A 19,775-nucleotide genomic window follows, 5' to 3' on the forward strand; every position below is an offset into this window, starting at 1 on the left:
ATGATTGGCCTTCTGCCTTTTGAGATAAAAATTAAGCTTCTTGGGAGGAGGCAAGCATCTAGAGAGCCAGTTTGGTGTAGCAGTTAAGTTTGTGGACTCTTATCTGGGAGAACTGGGTTTGATTTTCCGCTCCTCCACTTGCAGCTGCTGAAATGGCCTTGGGTCAGCCATAGCTCTCGTAGGAGTTGTCCTTGAAAGGGCAACTGCTGTAAGAGCTGTCTCAGCCCCACCCACCTCACTGGGTGTCTGTTGTGTGGGAGGAAGGTAAAGGAGATTGTGACCGCTCTGAGACTCTGAGATTCAGAGTATAGGGCTGGATATAAATCCAATATCATCTTCCATGTTATTGGTGGAGACGTGAGCTTTGAGACTGTTTTGTATGGGGGGGGGGGGGAAATGTCAAGACAGTGTGCGATTGCAATAAAAAAGGCCAACGCCATGCTGGGAATTATTAGGAAGGGAATTGAAAACAAATCAGCCAGTATCATAATGCCCCTGTATAAATTGATGGTGCGGTCTCATTTGGAATACTGTGTACAATTCTGGTCACCGCACCTCAAAAAGGGTATTATAGCATTGGAAAAAGTGCAGAAAAGGGCAACTAGAATGATTAAAGGTTTGGAACACTTTCCCTATGAAGAAAAGTTAAAACGCTTGGGGCTCTTTAGCTTGGAGAAACGTAGAATGAGGGGTGACATGATAGAGGTTTACAAGATTATGCATGGGATGGAGAAAGTAGAGAAAGAAGTCCTTTTCTCCCTTTCTCACAATACAAGAACTTGTGGGCATTCAATGAAATTGCTAAGCAGTCAGGTTAAAACGGATAAAAGGAAGTACTTCACCCAAAGGGTGATTAACATGTGGAATTCGCTGCTACAGGAGGTGGTGGCGGCTACAAGCATAGCCAGCTTCAAGAGGGGGTTAGATAAAAAATGGAGCAGAGGTCCATCAGTGGCTATTAGCCACAGTGTGTATATATGTGTGTGTGTGTGTGTGTGTGTATTGGATGGGCCATTGGCCTGATCCAACATGGCTTCTCTTATGTTCTTATGAGACAGACTGAGAGCATACTCATGCATGTCCCCCCTCCCCAGGTCGTACTGTAGTGAAGCCCATCGTCCATTGGGATTCTGAGGATTCTCAGGAGGAGTTCCCAGCCCCTTGGGAGGTTATGCTAGGGGCCACGGAGACAGCTGAGCAGGATTCCCTGCTACAGCGCAAGTCGGCACGGCGCTGCGTCAAGCAGAGGCCCTCCTATGACATATTTGAATCCTCCGACTCGGATGCAGAGCCAGTGTCTGGCTCGGCCACGCACCGCCGGAAATCTTCTCGGGACTCAGGTGAGACGTGAGCTTTGAGACCGTTTTGTGCGTGTGGGGAAAATTTTGTTTTGAAAGTCCTGCCTTCAGGTGAGTTTGTAGGTGTGACCACCCTGCATTTGAGCTGGGAGGCTGGGTCCAAGTCAGTGTTCCCTCTAAGCTGAGTTAGTGTGAGCTAGCTCACAGTTGTTTAGCCTCTGGCTCACACATTTTTGTCTTAGCTCATAAAAAATGGCCCCAGAGCAAACTAATGTATGCAGTAGCTCACAACTTTAATGCTAGTAGCTCACGAAGTAGCATTTCTGCTCACAAGACTCCACAGTTAGAGGGAACATTGGTCCAGGTATGGTTTTCCTAGTAAGCACACCTGCTGCACATCTCACAAGTTACACAGTCACTGCACTAGGCTTTGATTCAGACTCCTTTGGGAGACAGAGCAGCTGTTCTGTGACATGAAACAAGGATCCGCCGCGCCCTCCTGGGGACTAGTGTCAGCTGGATGAGAAAGATGTTTATTGACCTGTTATTCTGTCCTCCATTCTCCTCCCCCCCCCCCCCCCAGATCTGCTTCCCATGGACTCTGAGGAGCAGAGCAGACCCCGTCGGACACCCCTCCAGCCCGTGGTGCAGTTGAAGGCCCGGAAGAAGCCGGAGAAGGTGAGGCTGCAGCAAGGGAGGGGCAGAACCCTATCCTCGCAGGGCATTAAATGGGTTTCCACACTGCAGCTTTATCGTGGGACATTTTGGAATGGAACAGACTGAACCTGGGATGGAAAAGGATCCTTCCCGGGAATTTGTTGGTAAAAGGGTTCAAGCCTGCCTTGTAGAGCCCTTCAACTAGTGCTTTGTCTTTGGACAGAGGTTGTGGGTTGTTTGGCACCGGAGTCTGAGCAGAATTCCATAGGGAGGCTCTCCTCCAAGGCTTCTGGCTGTGATTTCCAGACTGTTCAGACCCTATTGGGCTATTGGGTTCCGTCTTAAAATTTTACCCCGCCCTTCTTCCCGGGAACTCAGGGCTCTGCCCTCTCTATGTCATCCTCACAGCTAATGCTCCCTGTAAACTGAGTTAGCGTGAGCCTCCAGCTCACACATTTTTGCCTTAGCTCAGGAAAAATGGCCCCAGAGCACACTAATTACGCAGGAGCTCACAGCTTTAATGCCAGTAGCTCACAAAGTAGAATTATTGCGCACAAAACTCTGAAGCTTAGAGGGAACATTGCTCACAACCTGCTTTGTTCAAATCCCTCTAAGCTGAGTTAGTGTGAGCTAGCTCCCATTTTTTTAGCCCCTGGCTCACTCATTTTCATCTTAGCTCGGGAAAAATGGCCCCAGAGTAAGCTAATTTATGCAGTAGCTCACAGCTTTAATACCAGTTGCTCACAAAATAGAATTTTTGCTCACAAGACTCAATACCTTAGAGGGAGTATTGCTCACAACCGGCCTGTGAGGTGGGCAGGGTTTAAGAGAGTGACTGGCTCAATTCCATGCAGTGAACTTCATGGAGGAGTGGGGGATTTGAACCTGGGTCTCCACAGTCCCATCGTCTGATGAATATACCCATTCTAATCAATTTTTGTAGTTCCTGTGGTCAGCAAGTTCTGTCTTCGTATGTAAGACTGCAGGCATAGAGAAAGTAGCATTTAAGTGCTGTCAGTGCAAAAGTTAAGCAGAAATCCCATTTCCTCACACAATGGACTGGGAGCTCATGTCCCTTGGGGGGTGGGGAAGCCACATGTGTCTTCTGCTTTTACGCTCTCATTACATAGAATGTTTTGCAGCAATCTGTTTTATCACCGCCCCTCTTTTCATTCCCTTCTGTCAGGATGTCGCCTCTTCTGGCATGCTCCCTTCAGTCTCCAATGGCTGGAACGGGAAACAGAAATCTACGGATGGCGTCCACCGACTCAGAGTGGATTTCAAGGTAAGGAAAGAGTGTCCAGCTGCAATGCCGCCTCTGGGAAAGCCCCTTTACAGTTAACCCCAGATAAGGTCTTCACACACCGGCAGGCAACTGAAGCGTGTCTCCCCCACCCTCCCTTTTGAAAACAAATAAACCACAAACACAAATCCTCTTAGATCTGGCTGGGTGCCTTCTCCCATTTCTAACTCATGTTAGCTGAATTAATTCTGCCAAGTCTCTCCCCGCAACCCCCCTTGTGAGCCAGTTCGGTGTAGTGGTAAAGTGTGTGGACTCTTATCTGGGAGAACCAGGTTTGATTCCCCACTCCTCCACTTGGCAGCTGCTGGAATGGCCTTGGGTCAGCCATAGCTCACATAGGGGTTGTTCTTGAAAGGGCAGCTGCTGTGAGAGCTCTCTCAGCCCCACCTACCTTACAGGGTGTCTGTTGTGTGTGTGTGGGAAGGCAGAGGAGATTGTGACTACTCTGGGATTATACAGGGGCTAGGAATGCATATTCCCCTACTGCCTGCCCAATTACCAACCAGGACCTTTGGACCAAAATATTTTTAGAAACCACCACCTCTGGGCCAAAATATTTTTAGCAACAGACCAAACATCAACAAATTGCAGAGTACAAATTCCAAATAAAGCCTATCAACTTCAACAATTTTTTTTGGTTGATTTGACAAGAAGATTGTATTGGATTTATATCCTGCCCTATACTCTGATTCTATGTGAAGGATCCGCTTTCAAAAGCCAGGGAGGACACCAGAAGGCAGCTTCAGAATGGGCACGTTGCAGCCAGCTAAAGAGAAACAGCGCCTTTAGCCTGGACAGTGTAAGCGTCCTGTCTTCGCTTCTGGGGTCTTATACTGATTGCAGGGACCCTGCACAAACCTGCAGTGGGCTCCATCTACACCCCTCCTCTCCCTTTCATCACTCAAAGTCTTGCTTTAGGCTGTCCCTTCTCTAGCAGGAAAGGGAGCAGTGCAGGAAAGACTTTTTACCCCCTTGGGTAATATTGGCAAATTGCCCTGTCATGGCTGTCTTGTACAAGTGACCTCAAGACTGTTTGTTCCGTAAAGTCCTTTTCCTTCTGCCTCAGTCTGTGACACTTTTATGAGGGTTCTGCCACAGGTGGGGATGGCAAACGGGTGTGCAGTCCTCCCTTTAGAATTGAGGGTTGGGCAACATTGCCTTCGGCCAGGGTCCCCCAATGGTGAGCCGAGCTTAAATCTTCTGAGAGCACAGCATCCGGGAGAGATTGCAACCTGCCAAACCTCAAAACGGGCAGTGTTTTCCCCTCGCACTGAGTGCTGCCTTTTGGAAACTTCTCTTTGAACAGCAAAGAGTTCGCCCCCTGAAGTCAGGCTGGGCGTTAAGTTCAGTGCGGCATCAGTCAAAACCTTATCACTCCTTCTTAATTATTTTTATTTGGGACGTTTACACCCCGCTTTTCTCCCCAGTGAGGACTTGAGGGAGCTTATATCCTGTGAGGTTAGGCTGAGTGTGTGTGGCTGGCCCAAGGGTAGGGTTGCCAAGTCCAACTCAAGAAATATCTGGGGACTTTGGAGGTGGAGCCAGGAGCAAGGTTGTGACAAACATCATTGAACTCCAAAGGGAGTTCTGGCCATCACAGTTAAAAGGACCGCCCGCCTTTTAAATGCCTTCCCTCCATTTGGAAATAATGAAGGATAGGGGCACCTTCTTTTGGGGCTCCTAGAATTGGATCCCGTGGTCCAATCTTTTTGAAACTGGGATGTGTGTGGGGGGGTGTTGAAAATCTGGAGCCTCTGCCTCAAAAAACAGCCCTCCAGAGCCCCCATGGATCGATTCTCCATTATATGCTATGGGAACTCGTCTCCATAGGTTATAATGGAATGCCCAGTAGACATTTCCTCTCCCCACCCTCACTTTCTGATTACCTTGAAGAGGAGGGCCCTCCAAACCAGGGGATCCCCTGCCCCCAACTGGGGATTAAGTTAAGCAGAATAAGAAACCACAGTGTACAGAACCATTTGTGCAAACCAGAATCATTAAGCAATGCATAGGTAAGCCTTAGCATGGGTTCCTATTTAAGTATTTGCAGCCAGTGGAAGTTGCATATGAAACACAAGCTAAACCTGGGAATCGTGTAGCTGGACCAGTTGAATAGAGGACGGCTACCTCAGGATTCATGTCAAGTTTCATTTCAGTACGGCCTGTGTCTGCCAGCACAAGATAACCTGATATATCAGGAGTTGGTACCAATTATTTTCAGCATCCAGGATTGGATTTTCACTTTCAATACTGTGACTTGTGATGGACATTGAATTTGAATTAAATAATATAAATCTTATGTTTTGTGAATGTTTATTATTATAATGAGCAATGCATAAGAAAAATTTGTCTAGCATGATTATTTGACGTGCTTAGTACACAGCGGGTTTTGTTAATTTCACCCAACTGGGGATTGGCAACCCTACCCAAGGGTGATCCAACAAGTTTCCATGAGCGAGGTTTTGCACCTGGGTCTCCCAGTACCTAGCCTGATGCTCTAGCCACTACACCAGGCCAGCTCTTTAGGAGGCAGAGTCATGGGAAGCACAAACATTGGCTACCAAGGCCAGCCAAACCATACAGACCTGCAGCTCCTCAGTCCCTTCTAGCTCAGTGAACAACTTGATGCTGTTGGTGCCAAGTCTGCCTTCACAGCAGCCCTTCCTGCCCGGGTGTCTTGTAGGAGGACTGTGACCTGGAGAACGTCTGGCTGATGGGCGGCCTCAGCATCCTCACCTCGGTGCCCGTCACCACACAGTTGGTGTGCCTCCTTTGTGCCAGCAAGGGCTTCCATCAGGTGAGTCTTAGGGATTGTTGGGGGGGGGAATTAAGGGTGCCTGGGATCGGGCACCTGGGTTGGGGTTTGGGGGGAGTAGAGTGAGTTGGGGCCCCCACTCCTGGGGGGCTGAGGATCAGGACTAGCATTGCCTGTATAAAGGGGTGATGGATGCAGAAGTTAGAAAAGGCTTCAAACATCAAGGCAGAAGTCTGCAGCCTTTGACAGTTAAAAAGCCAAACTGTCAAAATCCAGTGCAAAAGATTCAATAAGAGTCAATTTACTTAACTGGAAATAGACAAGTTAGCAAAGTTTGAGTCCAGTGGCACCTTTAAGCCCAAAGAAGTTTAATTCTGAATATAAGCTTTCATGTTCAACTTCGTTGGTCTTAAGGGTGCTGCAGGACTCAAACTTTGTTCTGTCATTTCAGACCCACCCGGCTACCCCCCTGGAAATAGACAACTTTACTGTTGATTAATAATCTATAAATTTTCTTCATGGGTGTGAAAATTACATAATCGAACCCCAGTTTCAGCAAGCTAAACACAGTAGGTCTAGACCATAGCCCATAATAATTTTTCCTAGTAACCTTGAGAATCATTTCTTCTGCTGCCTATGTAGAAAAACCCTCTTGAATAATTCACTTTGCATCGTTTATGAAAAGCCAGGAAAGTAAGTGCCATCCTGAGCTCCTCAGGAAGTCTATTCCCTGAGACCGGGGCCACCACAAAGAAGGCATGTGTGCGGGCAGTTGTTGATTTTGCCCATTTGCAGGATAGCTAAAATTAGGGTCCTATTTTGTTATTTTTGGCATTTTGGTAATGTATCACATTAAGACTTATGCTTTGCTTCAGTTCTGTTTTTAGATTTCAGTTTTACAACCTTAATCCTACTGCATTGTTTATTGAATACGCCACTTTGTCGATTCTATTGAGTCACTCCATGTAATCCATCTTGAGTCCAAGCGAGAAAGGTGGACTATAAATGATGTAAATGAATAAAAATCTGTGTATGAGTCGCACTTGGATACCTGGCAACTTGTTCCGCTCTTTCAGTTCCCTTACTGCAAAGCATCTCTTAAGAAGCCTTTTAGTTCCCCAAAACATCATTTGCCTGCCATTCCCTTCACATACTGGTGGTTCTTTCATTCCCATATACCCCTCTGGTATGCGGTAATGATTTCATTTTCTTCAGTAGAGAGCCATACGGTTCCATACTGAGCTATATTTGGCTTGCAGACCCCTGTCTTCTTGCTTTTGAGGGGGCTTATTCTTATCACCACTAGCCTTTGTATCCGCTGATTTGAGCAGGCGTTTGTTTACAAGAAGCCCGTGACACTGTCATCTGCTTCCTGTGCTCCACAGCTTGTGTTCTGCCAGGTGTGTTGCGACCCTTTCCACATCTTCTGCCTGGAGGAGGATGAGCAGCCGCTGCCTGAACAGGAGGACAGCTGGTGTTGCCGCCGCTGCAAATTCTGTCACGTCTGTGGCCGCAAAAACAAGGCCTCCAAGGCAAGGGGGCGTTAACTCGGTGTGGGTTCTTTGCAAATTGAGGGGTGGTGGTTGGGACCAGCACCACCGAGGCCATGCACATCCAATGATTACAGGAGGGGGCTATGTGGATGCAGAAACTTTGATAGAGTATTTTAGTGTTTATTGGATAAAGCCCAAGGTCACTACAACCAATCACAAGTTAAAACATAAATTGTAAATAACAAATCTTACTTACATGTCACCCTTCAAACACAGCTTTCATTCATATTTTCCTGGCTGTCCAGGCAAACAGCAACACTCTGCATGAAACGAGCGAGTCAGTATCTGGGAGAAGGAAAACCTGCTTCTCTTCTTGGAGGAAGAGTTAAAGCCCTTCCTGAATTTGGTTCTAGGCCAGGGCTGGCCAAACTTGCTTAACATAAGAGCCACATAGAGCAGAGGTCCCCAGCCACCGGGCCTGGGACTGGTACTGGTCCATGGCCTGATAGCAACCAGGCCGCAGTGTTCCTTTCGCCTGCCTGGGACCTTGGTGGACTAAAGAGGCAGCAAGGCCTCCCTCGGAAGCTGCCTCCCCTTGCAGAGGAGCCAGCCTCAGAGCGAGGCCACACCGCCCCTTTCATCCACCCAGTCCAGGGCTGGCAGAAGGGGCAGCGTGGCAACAACCTTCCCCTACCCCTCATTTAAAGACCCCTGCCTGATCTACGGGGTTCTTTAAATGGGAGGGGGAGGCAGATCAGCTGCTTTTGCCCCTCACCACCTGGCGGGGAGGCAGCAGAAGCAGCCCCTGGCTCCCCCTCCATTTACAGATCTTCAGGGGTAAGGACAGAGGCATGGGGGCAGATTAGCCAGCACTGCCCCCCCCCCCCGGTCCCTGGTACAAAAAAGGTTGGGAACCACTGACATTGAGTAAACAGCAGATGTTTGAGAGCCGCAAGACATGTACATCAGATGTTTGAGGGAGGGGGGGAGAAGGAAGGAAAATAGATGGGGGAAGAGAGGAGGGAGGGAGAGGTGGAAACAAAGCAACTTCAAATGCATTTTCCAAGTTGCCAGCTGGCTTGGCTTGGAGAATTGATTTAAAGAGACAAATGTCTTCTCCAAGCCAGCTGATGGGGTAGTGGGGGCTTCGAGAGCCACACAATATGTGTGAAAGAGCCACATGTGACTCCCAAGCCACGGTTTGGCCACCCCTGTTCTGGGCTCTGTGTAAAAAGAGCAGGACCAGAATCTAAAGGGGTAAACCCTCTGGAACTGGAGCTTTGCAATTACATAAGTGCATAGCACTTTTCTCTCTCTCTCTTTTTTTTTTTTTGAGAGTAGCAACCATCCAGCAAAGCTGTTGGCCTGTTCTGGAGCCGAACAGAGGTGAAGGCCATTCCGAGATTATGAAGACAGAGAGGAGGCTGTGCTGTAGGCTTGGCATGTAGAATCCGTCCTCTGGAGCCCCTCGGGTTCCTTGAAAAATCCACTGGGCAGTGCTTGCTGGAGATGTTATGGGAGGGCAGGCAGCAGAGAGGGGCTTTGCTGCCATTCACAGCATGTTGCTGGTTGTAGAAACAGTGCTCACGATGAAGCATAAACCACTGATCTATTTCAGAACCCAGATCTAAAAGTGTAAAGAAATGCATGCAAATTTGTATGATTCAGGCAAGGTATTTTTTCTTGTTTCAGGAAGTAGTAGTAGTTCTTTATTCACGGTCATCCGACCAGCTTAATACAAACAAAAACATAAAAACAAAAACAAACCCATCACCTCTTACACAAAATTCCTGACTCCTACTATTACACATATTGTTAAAACTCATAACCAAGATTTACACTCTCAATTTCCCTCCTTTCCAACTGAGCAGCGTAACAGAAACGGGCAATCTTAGATGAAACATCAGAATGAGTGTCAGACAGGAGGAAGGCAATTTGCTCATCCTCCGGCCTGCCCGCCAAGGACCCGAGAATCGGAGAGATTAGTCTTGCCCTCAAGTCATTGTAATTAGGACACTGCAAAACAATGTGGGGAGTTGTTTCAACCTCATTGCAATTGCAGGGGCACAATCTTTCCAGATATGGGTACCCGGCGTAACGTCCCAAAAGCACCGAAGAGAAGAGTGCGTTGAGTCGTGCTTTTGAGAAAGCTATCCGATATTTTGGGATAGTGATGTTGAAAAGATACCTGGCCGGGGACAGTACTTCGGCTTGCTTCCCTAAGAAAATGTGCGCAGGAAAAATAAAGCATCTGCAAGCCCTAATTGCTGTGTTTACTACCAAAAGTTGGTGTTAGATTTGCATGTGTGTGTGTGGTGGGTTGCCCTGATGCACACTTCCAGCTAGTCAGCAACAGGTTGAGTGATCTCTGACCTTGTCCTTCCCTCCCCCCCAACCCTCCCCCCTGTTTCTGTGGATGCTCTTGGATGGCAGGCTCTGAACAACTTAGATGGTTTCAGACAAAAACCAGATTGATGAGGTTCAGTAAACTGAGCTCTTCAAACTGGCAATTTGCTGTAGTCTAAATGATGAGGTAATCAACCAGCCGGACCAAAGGGACCAAAATTTTAGCGCTATAACAGGAAAGGCAGGTCTCGGAGATGCTGGGCATCAGGATCCTTCTAGTTCTCTGTTTCTGCACATCTAGGTAGAATAGCGACGAGAAGGATTTTTTTCCCATTAGGGACAGAAACGTGCCCTTTCTTCCCAAGGTCCAGAGACTCTTTTTGTTAGGCAGCTTCTACTTGAGATGCTAAAAGCGGCACCCGGCTCCACTTCACACAGTGGTCCTATCCATGCAGAGCTGCTCTGTTTTAGCTTTCACTGTCTGTTCTCTCTGTATGTCTCATGTGGGTTCTTTGGCACTAGTTTATGAACAGGCACCGTGCGCCCCCTCCCCTAAACATGCATATTCACTGCTTGCTTTTTTGTGTCTCCCCCTTCCTTTTGCAGCAACTGCTGGAATGCGAGCGTTGCAGGAACTGCTATCACCTGGCTTGTCTGGGGCCCAACTACCCCACTAAACCTTTCCGTAAGAGGAAGGGCTGGGTAAGTGTCGGCAAAGAGCAAGAAGGAGGGCTGTTGACCTAGCTTTGTGGGCTCAGCCATCCCTTTGGTCCAGTTGGTTGATGACCTATCGCCCTCCCTTTCGCTATTCCAGATCTGCTCGGCCTGCATCCGCTGTAAAAGCTGCGGCACTGCTCCTGGGAAGAACTGGGACACTGAGTGGTCCAGCGACTACAGCTTATGCTCCGCCTGCTCGGTGCTGTATGATAAAGGTGAGGCTCTAAACTTTGGAGGGGGAGTTCTCAAGGATCCGACGAGGGGTTCAAATAGAGACAGTGGGACTTTAGCAGAAAAGAATTTAAGTCGTTTGAACTACAGAGGGATCTTTACCTGGACACTGAAAGTAAGTTCTCCAAATTCTAACAAGCACACAGTGCATTACATAGTGTCATCTTTCATCTCGTTGCCCTGTACGTATGCACTAGGTATTTACTAGATTTTCATTCTCAGTTATTACGTTCATCAAGAACATTTCTTAAACACGCATTTCAACAACCTAATCTATAGAGAAAAGGCAATTACTCAGGCCAGGCAACTGTTCATGGTTAACGTCTTCGTCTTCCAACTTCAGTATCTTACCTCAGGACAGACAACACCAGGCAATTGTTTATCTTATTGAGTACAGCACTAGATCGACTTGAAGCAGGCACGTACATTCTTAACATAACATCTCTGAAATGATGTTAGCAGTATTTATGACATTAGCAGAATTCAGGCAGAGTTCAAGAATTCCGGACATTCAAAGGCATACAAAATGGAGTCGTTTTATTGGTTCATTTCTCCATCTGCTTGCGAACGTTTTCACTGGTTTTTAGTCACAAAGATAAGGCTGCAGGCAGGGGAGGAGGTGCATTGCTCAGACACCATCCCCCATCCATCGCAGCTAGGTAGCTGAATACTCATCCAGTCCTGGAAGAGAAAAAGGCTACATTGGCTCCCATTCTCTCCCCGCCCAGGTAATTACTGCCCTATCTGCTTGCACTGCTACGAGGACAATGACTACGAGAGCAAGATGATGCAGTGTGCCAAGTGTGACCACTGGGTTCATGCCAAGTGCGAGGGCCTTTCAGGTTTGTTCCACGGCCGGCAGCAAGACGGTCTCTTTGCTGCTGAGCCGCTAACCATTAGCAATCTGTGTGTGTTCTCGGGGCGGGACTTATACATGGGAGGAAACTGCTTTGATTTAGAGAGAATAGTGAATAGTTGGGTACTCGGCAGCAGTCACGTGCTCGTGTGAGATCAGAGAGATTGTTATCCTTGCACCAAGCCACGGTGCAGAACCTGTGGCTCTGAAGCCCACGGTGAACCAAATAAACCAAAGGGGAAGTACAGAATCTTGTGACTCTGGAGCCCGTGGTGAACCAAACAAATCAAAGGGAAAATATGGAATCAAATATGGTTCTTTTTGAAAACCAAACAAAATAAGGTATATTGGAGGGGCAGGTGGGATGCCGCAAGAACCAGGACGCAAAGGCTGTGGCAGGCAAAGATCTGTATGGGTGTCACAGGGCTTCTCAGAGATGCTTTCCAGAAAGGGAAGTGACGGAGGAGAACAGTTGCCAGGAACCCAAGTGCAAGCCATGAACAGATATGTGCCAACCAGTGTTCCCTCGAAGCTGAGTTAGTGTGAGCTGGCTCACAGTTTTTTAGCCTCCGGCTCTCACATTTTTGTCTCGGCTCAGGAAAAGTGGCCCCAGAGCAAACTAATTTATGCAGAAGCTCACAGCTTTATTGCCAGTAGCTCACAAAGTAGAATTGTTGCTTACTAGCGGTGTTCCCTCTAAGCTGAGTTAGTGTGAGCTAACTCACTGTTTTTTTAGCTTCTGGCTCACACATTTTTGTCTTGGATCAGCAAAAATGGCCCCAGAGCAAACTAATTTATGCAGTAGCTCACAACTTGAATGCCAGTAGCTCACAAAACAGAATTTTGCTCACAAGACTGCACAGCTTAGAGGGAGCATTGATACCCACACGCTAAAACTCTGTTGTGCAGGCTGCTGTTGTGTATAGCGATGACTTTGTGTGATCCCTGATGTGTGCCATTTCCTAATAAAGGACTCACACCAACCAGTGTTTGGGCTGCAAATATCTGAAGGATTTATCAGTAACGAGATGTATATTTTCGACACCTTGGTGCTCTTATACTGGCTCTTCATTGATTATATGCTCCAGTTGGCATAGTTTGACTCCTGTTTTGTCAGAGGCACCCAGCGACGTGTCAGCCTAGTCTACTGACACTGGTGGCACTGTACGGTGAGCTTGAAGTGTCTGTGTCATTCTTTGGGCTCAGCCTGGCTGTCCCCGTTCTCCTCTCCAGATGAGGGCTACGAGATCTTGTCCAACCTACCCGAGAGCGTCGTCTACTCCTGTCGTCCCTGCTGCGGCAGCGACAAGGCCAAGTGGCGGGAGGTCCTCAGCGTGGAGCTGCGCAAGGGCCTCCGGCAGGTGCTGCAGGGCCTGCTGAGCTCCAAGTACGCCACTCCCCTGCTGCAGTGTGCTCAGGTACGTGACAGTCCAGGCTCTGAGATCACCTGGTGTTCTATTCTCTCTGTCACTCTTTACTGTCAGGATTTTGGTAGTCAGATGTAATAGCAACACTGGCTCTGTAGGGACATGGGTTTTGCCCAAGGGGCCGCCGCTAGAGAACAAGTTCCTGGCACAACGGGGGTTACACCAGGCCAAGGAACAGGGATGGGTTTTGTCATGTAGGACACTTGTTGGGCATCAGACTCTTTAAGGCAGACATTCTTCCCCTCCCCCCCCCCACTTTGTTTTGAGAAGCTTGGCTTGTGGATGTAAACCGGGCCTGAAGCATCCATTAACTGTATTTAAAAATATTTATATTCTGCTTTTCTCCCACTCAGTGGGGATCATCTTATGCCACTTCAGACCCATAACCTGTCCCATGTTCAGTGTTCTTGGCTGCATAAACTTCTCCCAGGGAAGCGTCCTTCGTAGCTCTGCTGCCAGAGATCCTCTTAACCAACAATGGGGACTTTTTGCTGGCAAAGCATTGGGAGGGGCCACGGCTCAGCAACAGAGTCCTTTGACCTGGTTATCCAGGCAGAGGGACCAGCTACCTGAATTTGCTGTTACGGTTTTCATCTGGAGGGGGCTTGAGAAGAACTCCAGCCGCAGAACGGACCCATGGGATAACTGCATTGTAGGATTCTACATTTCAGCTGTTGTGAGTTTATGTGGCGAAAGGAAGTTCAGCCAGAAGACGCTGTTAGCTTGTAGAACAGATTAATTTGTTAATTAGGCATTGTATTACCTCACTTCCAAACGTGGATAGCCCAAGATAGCCCGATGTCATCAGACTTTGTAAGCTAAGCAGGGTCAGCACTGACAATAATATAATATATGACTCAATGCACAGCAGCCAAGAAGGTCTGAGCGCCTGCTCCGGCTGCAACGCCACTGAGGATGTTCTCCGCAGCTGAGAACGAAATGTCTGGAAGGAAAACTTTCTCCAGTAGAACACGGCACTTGATCCCGAAAGACTCTACAAACCCTAATAATGTTACCAGCCGTGAAAACCTGAAATCTTTAATAATATAATAATAATTATTGACAATAATATTATAATAATTGTATAGCAGTGTGTGTGGTATAACCAGGAAATCCTAAGATTGTCTGGCAGCCAGAAGTTCTAGCTTTTTGAGCATTATGCGCCACTAGGTGGCGAGCTAGACTAGTTTTTAAGCCAAAAGACATTTCGGGGTGCTTTCCCATTGCCTGCCTCTGCATCCCAGCCCTGGTATTCCTTGGAGTTCTCCCATCCAAATACTAGCCGAGACTGACCCTGTTTACCTTCCAAGATCTGGCCCTGGTTGGTATTTGGATGGAGGACCTCAAAGGAAGTCCAAGGCCAGGATGCAGAAACAGACAATGGCAAATCACCTCCAGTCATCTCTTGTCTTGGAAATCCCATGAGGGGTTACTGTAAGTCAACTGTGACTTGATGCCCCCCCCAAAAAAAAATAGTTGCCCTGCTGACAGCTGCCTGTTCCCTTTCCTGCTTGTCTCAGTGTTGCCCAGACGACGGCGTGAAGGTTCACCTGCGACCCTGCGACTTGCGCACAGTCAACAAGCTCTTTGACCAGGGTCACTATATGTCTGTGGTGAGTACTGAGGGCAAAGCTCGTGGCCCGGAGCCACAGGGAGGGGAGCTGGGCCTGCAACTGCCTCGGCTGAGCTGCTTTCTCTCTTTGCAGCACAGCTTCAATGAGGACATGGTGGGCGTCCTGTTGGGGCACATGGAGGAGGGCCAGGCCGGCCTTAACGCAAAGGCATTCTACATTGAGGTACTCTGAATGGTCTCCGGTAGGGGATTTTTTTGGGGGGGGGCTGTTGGCCTGAATGGGGAAATACAGGTGGTATGGACTTTGTTCATGGCTGCATTATTCTGCTTCAGCTTAAACCAGAGGTGGCCAAACTGCAGCTCCAAGCCCCCACTGCCCTATTGGCTGGCTTGGAGAATGCATTCAAAGTTGCTGTCTCTCTGTCTCTCTCTCTGTCCGTCTCTGTCTCGATCCATCTGTCCATCCATCCCAGCTATCCATCCTATCTTCCCTCCCTTCCTGTGACTCTCAAACATCTGACTTCATGTCTTGCAGCTCTCAAGCATCTGACATTTATTGTACAGAGGTCTTATATTAAGCCGCTTTGGCCACCCCTGGTTTAAACTATCTCATAGTGTATCTGAATTTAACCCCCTTGGATGTTTCCCACTTTTCTCCTTGTCTCTTTAGCTGATGGGAAAGTTCTTCAGCTGGTTTGATGCTCAGGATCCAAAGCACTGGACACGCAACAGCATCCTCCCCAAGTGAGTGCTCAGTAACCAAGGGTAAGATGGGTGCTAGGGAGTCTGGCACCGGAACATATGCAGGCTGGAGGGTTTGCTCATGCCACAGTGCCAGCCTATAACCCAGATCTTGGCAGTGGTATTTGCAAAGTCCCAAATCGCTACTACAGGAAAAAAACTGGGGAAGGAAAAGGTTAAAGAAATTTTTTTTTTTAAAGTGAAAAACCATGAAGGCAGTTTTCCTACATTTCAGTTGCTAGAAGAGATTTGGGTGAGTGGGTGAAAAAAGTACAGTGTGCTCCCCACACATGTTGCTTGTCATTCAGTTTTCACATCTTACATTTGCAAAGCAAGTTTAATGTCGATAACAATAGGTGTGGAGGAATCTCATTTTAGAATGTTGATTGCAGAGTGCAAACATAAAGGAGGTTATTAACTTTCAGGTGCCAAATCAGAGACTTTTGCATGCTAGACTGGCCTTTTTTTGTAGCAAGAATTCCTTTGCCTATTAGGCCACACACCCTGATGTAGCCAATCCTCCAAGAGCTTACAGGGCTCTTAGTACAGGGCCTACTGTAAGCTCCAGGAGGATTGGATACATCAGGGGTGTGCGTCCTAATTCACAAAGGAGTTCCTGCTACAAAAAAAAAACCCTGGCGCTAGAGCAAACCTTTTATAATTAAAGAGCCAAACTGGGGCAGAATTCAGAGCAAAAGATCAACAAAGAGCCAGTATTAGAAAGCCCTTTGCATAACTCAAAATATATAATTTAATGTGACTGATAATTAACACAGTGACTGATAATATGCAGCGTTTCCACAGGCCAAATACTGATTGCTCCAAGTCCAAGTGGCACACACATGCCTCACAATAAACATGTGAGGACCTGGCACATCAGTGTAAATGCTTCGCCCTTGGAGTACAGGCAACTGTCCGCCTCTTTCATTCCTTCCTGTAAAGCATCTCTAGGAAGCCAGGATGTCGCATCAAAAACTTTGCCTGCCGTTCCCTTCACATGCTGGTTCTTGTAGCAGCCCACCTCTCTCTCTCTCTCTGTGTAAAAAGCGCTGTCAGCTTGCAGCCGGCTTACGGCGACCCTGTAGGGTTTTCAAGACAAGAGATGTTCAGAAGTGGTTTGCCAATCCCTGTCTCTGTGTAGCAACCCTGGACTTCTTGGGTTGGTTTCCCCTCTAAGCACTAACCAGTGTTCCCTCTAAGCTGAGTTAGTGTGAGCTAGCTCACAGATTTTAGCCTCCAGCTCACACATTCCACCCCACTCAGGAAGGATGACCACAGAGCACAGTAATGTATGCGGTAGCTTACAACTTTAATGGCAGCAGCTCACAAAGTAGAATTTTTGCTCACAAGACTCTGAAGCTTAGAGGGGAACATTGGTACTGACTTGGGCTAATCCTGCCTAGCTTCCGAAGTCTGATGAGATTGGGCTAGCCTGGGCCATCCAGGTCAGAGCAGCATTCCACTTACCCTTCCAAATAGAGTTTAAAGATTTTACATTCTCTGTAAAAGAGCCATGTTTGATTCCATACCGAGCCACATTTGGCTTTGGAGCAGTGGGTTCCAGCCCCCTCAAATGCTTCTGTTTCTTCTCGACAGCGGTATGCTCCCCAATGCAGTCCTGCCTCCCTCCTCTGACCACATCTACGCTCAGTGGAGGCAGCCTGAGGAGCTCAGCTCTGGTGCCAACAGTCACTTGACATCCACTGGCCCAGAGAAGACAGGTAAGGCTCTCGAGTGCAAGAATTTGTCCTCTGTCTTTCTCTGTTGTGTGATCCAGGTGGGTAGCTGTGTTGGGCTGAAGCAACGTTAGAGTGCAATAGCACCTTTAAGTCCAACAAGTTTTATTCAGGCTGTGAGCTTTCGTGTTCATGCACACTTTGTCAAACAGGATGGAATCGGAATCTTAAGGGGTTAAGTGTGGGGACTCTTATCTGGGAGAACCGGGTTTGATTCCCCACTCCTCCACTTGCACCTGCTGGAATGGCCTTGGGTCAGTCATCGCTTTCATAGGAGTTGTCCTTGAAAGGGCAGCTGCTGTAAGAGCTCTCTCAGTCCCACCTGCCTCACAGGGTGTCTGTTGTGGCAGAGGAAGGTAAAAGAGATTGTAAGCTGCTCTGAGACTCTGATTCAGAGAGAAGGGCGGAGTAGAAATCTACGCTCTTCTTCTTCCTCCTCCTCCTCCTCCTGCTTCTTTCTGGAAGATGCTTTTCCAGTAAGGGATGCTGTGGGGGTTTCTTTTTGGCACCTGACCGTTTTCCCCCTTCTTTCCCTCTAGCTGGGAAGGACACAGAGCATGCCTTAGCACAGCAAGAATTTGCTGATCCAGAAGACAAGCGGCAGTGTGCCCTGTGCCTCCAGTTTGGCGATGCTCCTTCCAAGGTACGACTGTGTGTGTCTGCATTACTTTTGGGTTTTCTTGTTCAACCTGTCTCTCCTGGAGGCTGAGAGAGAACAGCATTTTCTCCATTAGGAAAGTGTGTATTGGGAGTGGGGCTGGGAATAGGGTCGCCCACTCCAGGTTGGGAAGTATTGGAGATTTTGGGGGAGGAGCCTGGGGAGGAGGGTGCAGTTTGGGGAGAGGAGGAACCTCAGTGGGGTATAATGCCACAGAGGACAACTTCCTAAGTAGTCATTGTCTCCAGGGGAACTGATCTCTAGAGTATGGAGATCAGTTGAAATTCCTGGAGGTCTTCAGGCCCCACCTGAGGTGGGGAACCAGGGTTCCATGTTCTTGGGTATGAGAAAGGTGATCAGATTGCTCAGCAGGGTCAGGAAGCTAAGCCCCTGCGTTTGTCTGCATCCCAGTTAGATTTCCTTCCCACACAAATCCCTTCCTTATGCCTGTCACCTTCCCCCACCGTCTAACACCCTCCATCCCCCAGGATGCAGGCAGGCTGCTGTACATTGGCCAGAACGAGTGGACCCACGTCAACTGTGCCATCTGGTCAGCTGAAGTCTTTGAGGAGAACGACGGCTCCTTGAAGAACGTGCATGCCGCTGTGGCCCGGGGCCGGCAAATGGTAAGTCCAGGCGCTCCTGGTGGTCCAGATCTGTGAATGGGTTGGTAATGACTGGCCCACGGTCACCCAGCTGGCTGTATGTGGGGGATTAAACCCGGTTCTCCAGATTACAGTCCACCACTCTTAACCACTACACCAAACTGACTACACTGAAATGCTGCTCCTCACCTCTAGAAGGATTCTCCTGTGGCTCCACCAGACATGGTCCACGTATCGAACGTGCTGCAGCAATCTTAAACCCTCGCCCTCTTTGCTTAAAGTGAATTGCTAAGATTCTTTGCTCTGTCTGCTTTCTAAAAACACTTGGCGGGCACCAGGAAAGGTGTCAGAGGGCACTATGGTTCCCCATGGGCACCACGTTGGGAACCCATGACCAAGATATAGCAGCATGTGAGGTGGGCTTGAGCGGAGGGGGGAGAAGTTGGCAGGGATGACATGGAGCGTGCGTGTCTGGGGAAGAGAGGCCTAGGCTTAGCAGAAAGAGTTCTTGCTTCCTGGAGGGAGGTCCTGGGTTCCCTTCCTGGGGCATTTCCATTAAGGGTCTTAGAGAAAAAATCCTTCTGTGCTTGAAGGTCTTGGCAAGTCATTGCCAATTGGAGCTAAACAGACCAAGATCCTGACTGTGCATCAGGTGGCTGCACATGGGTGCGCGGAAGCCACGCGACTTGTGGTTCAGTCAGGCAATGACCCCCAAAGCCACACAGACCAAGGATTGTCCTTTCTGTCTCCCCCTTTGAGACCTGCCAGTCTGTCTGTGGGTATTTTGGTTCATGGCAGTTCTCCGTCTTCAAGCTTTAGTGGTGTTGCCCCGTCATGCTTTTTGACTGCGCCTGTCTCTCTCCCCACCCCTTCCAGCGTTGCGAGCACTGCCAGCGCACGGGGGCCACTGTCGGCTGCTGCCTCTCGGCCTGCCTCAGCAACTACCACTTCATGTGCGCCCGCCTCCGCCACTGCACCTTCCAGGACGACAAGAAGGTCTTCTGCCAGAAGCATGTCGATCTCTTGGATGGGACGGTAAGGGGTGTTGCATCGAAAAGGTGGACAGGTCTTGAGGAAGGGGGGCATCTTGGTGTCTTGAAACCTGTGCTGTGAACCCACCTACCCCCCCAATGTAGTTTCGATGTGAAAACCTAATGAAGTGGGAGCAGACCACTGTGAATAGGGGTCTGGAGCTACGTTTTATGTCCTGTAGGAGATAGTCGCTGAAGATGGCTTTGATGTCTTGCGCCGCGTCTACGTCGATTTCGAGGGCATCAGTTTCAAGAGGAAATTCATGGTGGGCTTGGAGCCAGACACCATCAAGATGATGATAGGTAAATGGGAGCCAGGAGGGCGGGGCTCATCAGAGCAGTGAAATA

At 48.6% G+C, this 19,775-nt stretch overlaps 1 protein-coding gene across 1 annotated transcript in view; it reads left to right on the forward strand.

Moving 5' to 3' along the window:
• The window catches only part of KMT2B (lysine methyltransferase 2B), a 78,812-nt gene that overhangs the window by 39,776 nt on the left and 19,261 nt on the right, over nt 1-19,775 (forward strand). Inside the window, exons 8-24 of the mRNA XM_060258637.1 lie at nt 1,095-1,340; nt 1,882-1,976; nt 3,142-3,240; nt 5,942-6,055; nt 7,399-7,545; nt 10,459-10,554; nt 10,667-10,784; nt 11,529-11,642; nt 12,890-13,074; nt 14,604-14,696; nt 14,790-14,879; nt 15,327-15,400; nt 16,994-17,118; nt 17,673-17,776; nt 18,280-18,417; nt 19,273-19,431; nt 19,610-19,730. Coding sequence (XP_060114620.1) covers nt 1,095-1,340; nt 1,882-1,976; nt 3,142-3,240; nt 5,942-6,055; nt 7,399-7,545; nt 10,459-10,554; nt 10,667-10,784; nt 11,529-11,642; nt 12,890-13,074; nt 14,604-14,696; nt 14,790-14,879; nt 15,327-15,400; nt 16,994-17,118; nt 17,673-17,776; nt 18,280-18,417; nt 19,273-19,431; nt 19,610-19,730 — 2,118 coding nt within the window. The remainder of the gene's footprint in view (nt 1-1,094; nt 1,341-1,881; nt 1,977-3,141; nt 3,241-5,941; nt 6,056-7,398; nt 7,546-10,458; nt 10,555-10,666; nt 10,785-11,528; nt 11,643-12,889; nt 13,075-14,603; nt 14,697-14,789; nt 14,880-15,326; nt 15,401-16,993; nt 17,119-17,672; nt 17,777-18,279; nt 18,418-19,272; nt 19,432-19,609; nt 19,731-19,775) is intronic.

This window comes from Heteronotia binoei, chromosome 17 (assembly GCF_032191835.1).
Source record: "Heteronotia binoei isolate CCM8104 ecotype False Entrance Well chromosome 17, APGP_CSIRO_Hbin_v1, whole genome shotgun sequence".
In the NCBI taxonomy this organism is placed as follows: Eukaryota; Metazoa; Chordata; class Lepidosauria; order Squamata; family Gekkonidae; genus Heteronotia; species Heteronotia binoei.